General features: G+C 40.7%; 1 protein-coding gene across 1 annotated transcript; it reads right to left on the reverse strand.

Moving 5' to 3' along the window:
• Positions 1-6: 6 nt before the first annotated feature.
• Positions 7-448, reverse strand: LOC105461946 (uncharacterized protein P19A11.02c-like; the record flags this gene model as incomplete). The annotated part of the gene is made up of 1 exon (XM_011708467.1): positions 7-448. A coding segment is annotated over exon 1 (442 nt), but the record flags the coding sequence as incomplete, so codon positions are not given.
• Between the last annotated feature and the right edge of the window lie 904 nt (positions 449-1,352).

Genomic DNA, 1,352 nt, shown 5'->3' on the forward strand with positions numbered 1-1,352 from the left:
TTACACCATCGCCACCACCAGGGCACGTCCCATCGCCACCACCAGGACAACGTCCCATCGCCACCACCAGGGGTTTTATTTCCGGCGGCAGGTTACGTTCCGTCGGCGGGATACGTCCCGTCGCCAGGATACGTCCCGTCGGCGGGATACGTTCCGTCGGCGGGATACGTTCCGTCGGCGGGATACGTCCCGTCGGCGGGATACGTCCCGTCGCCGGGATACGTTCCGTCGCCGGGATACGTTCCGTCGGCGGGATACGTCCCGTCGCCGGGATACGTTCCGTCGGCGGGATACGTCCCGTCGGCGGGATACGTCCCGTCGCCGGGATACGTCCCGTCGTCGGGATACGTTCCGTCGGCGGGATACGTTCCGTCGGCGGGATACGTCCCGTCGCCGGGATTCGTCCCACTGCCGCCGGGATACGTGCCAGGAAAATAATAAGGAACATATATATTTATCTTATTATATAGAGTCTAGTATATTATCTATTATATTCTTCTATATATATCTATATATTCTATATTATTTACTATATTATCTAGTATCTTATTATATATAAACTAAAAAATATATATATATGTAATAAAATTTAATATAAAAAAATATTGTCATTCTGGCTCCCTGTCTCTCCCCCCCCCCCACCCGGCCCTTCAAATTTGTAACAACCTAAAGTCGTCTCCTTGTATTAGATTATAGTATATCTTTCGTACAAATGCACTCTAGTGGTAGTTATGTTAATGCACTATAGTTAATTATAGTATTATTATTGTTCAAATTTCCCGTATGATTTATATATTAGGTTCGTAAACTTATACAGCTAGTTCGTGTGGCCGAGCGAGTAAAGCGTGTGATAGAACACTGGATGTTCTACGTTTAAGTCCTACTTTTATTTTCGTAATTTTTTTTTAAGTAATAGGCGAAACATATTTTTTTATATAATTATTGAAATTATTCGTGTACTTTTTATGTAGGAGAAATACTTGTATATTTTTAATTTTCGTAGGCATCCTTTCATCGCTTTTGTTCATTGTAACAATTGTTACATACATTTGAATGAAAGTTATTTAGCGAACGAGATTTAAATGCAATTATATACATGATTTTATATTTTGATGCCTACGAAATTTTAAAATATACAAGTATTTCTCCAACATGAAAAGTACACGAATAATTTCAATAATTATATAAAAAAATATTTCGCCTAATATTTACAAAAAAATTTTACGAATACAGTAGGACTCGAACTTGGAACATCCAGTTACACGCGTTTTAGTCACGCGCTTTATTCGCTCGGCCACACGAACTTGATGTATTTCAGGTTTACGAACCTAGTATATAAGGCACACGGACAA

Source organism: Wasmannia auropunctata, unplaced genomic scaffold (assembly GCF_000956235.1).
Source record: "Wasmannia auropunctata unplaced genomic scaffold, wasmannia.A_1.0 LD274338.1, whole genome shotgun sequence".
In the NCBI taxonomy this organism is placed as follows: domain Eukaryota; kingdom Metazoa; phylum Arthropoda; class Insecta; order Hymenoptera; family Formicidae; genus Wasmannia; species Wasmannia auropunctata.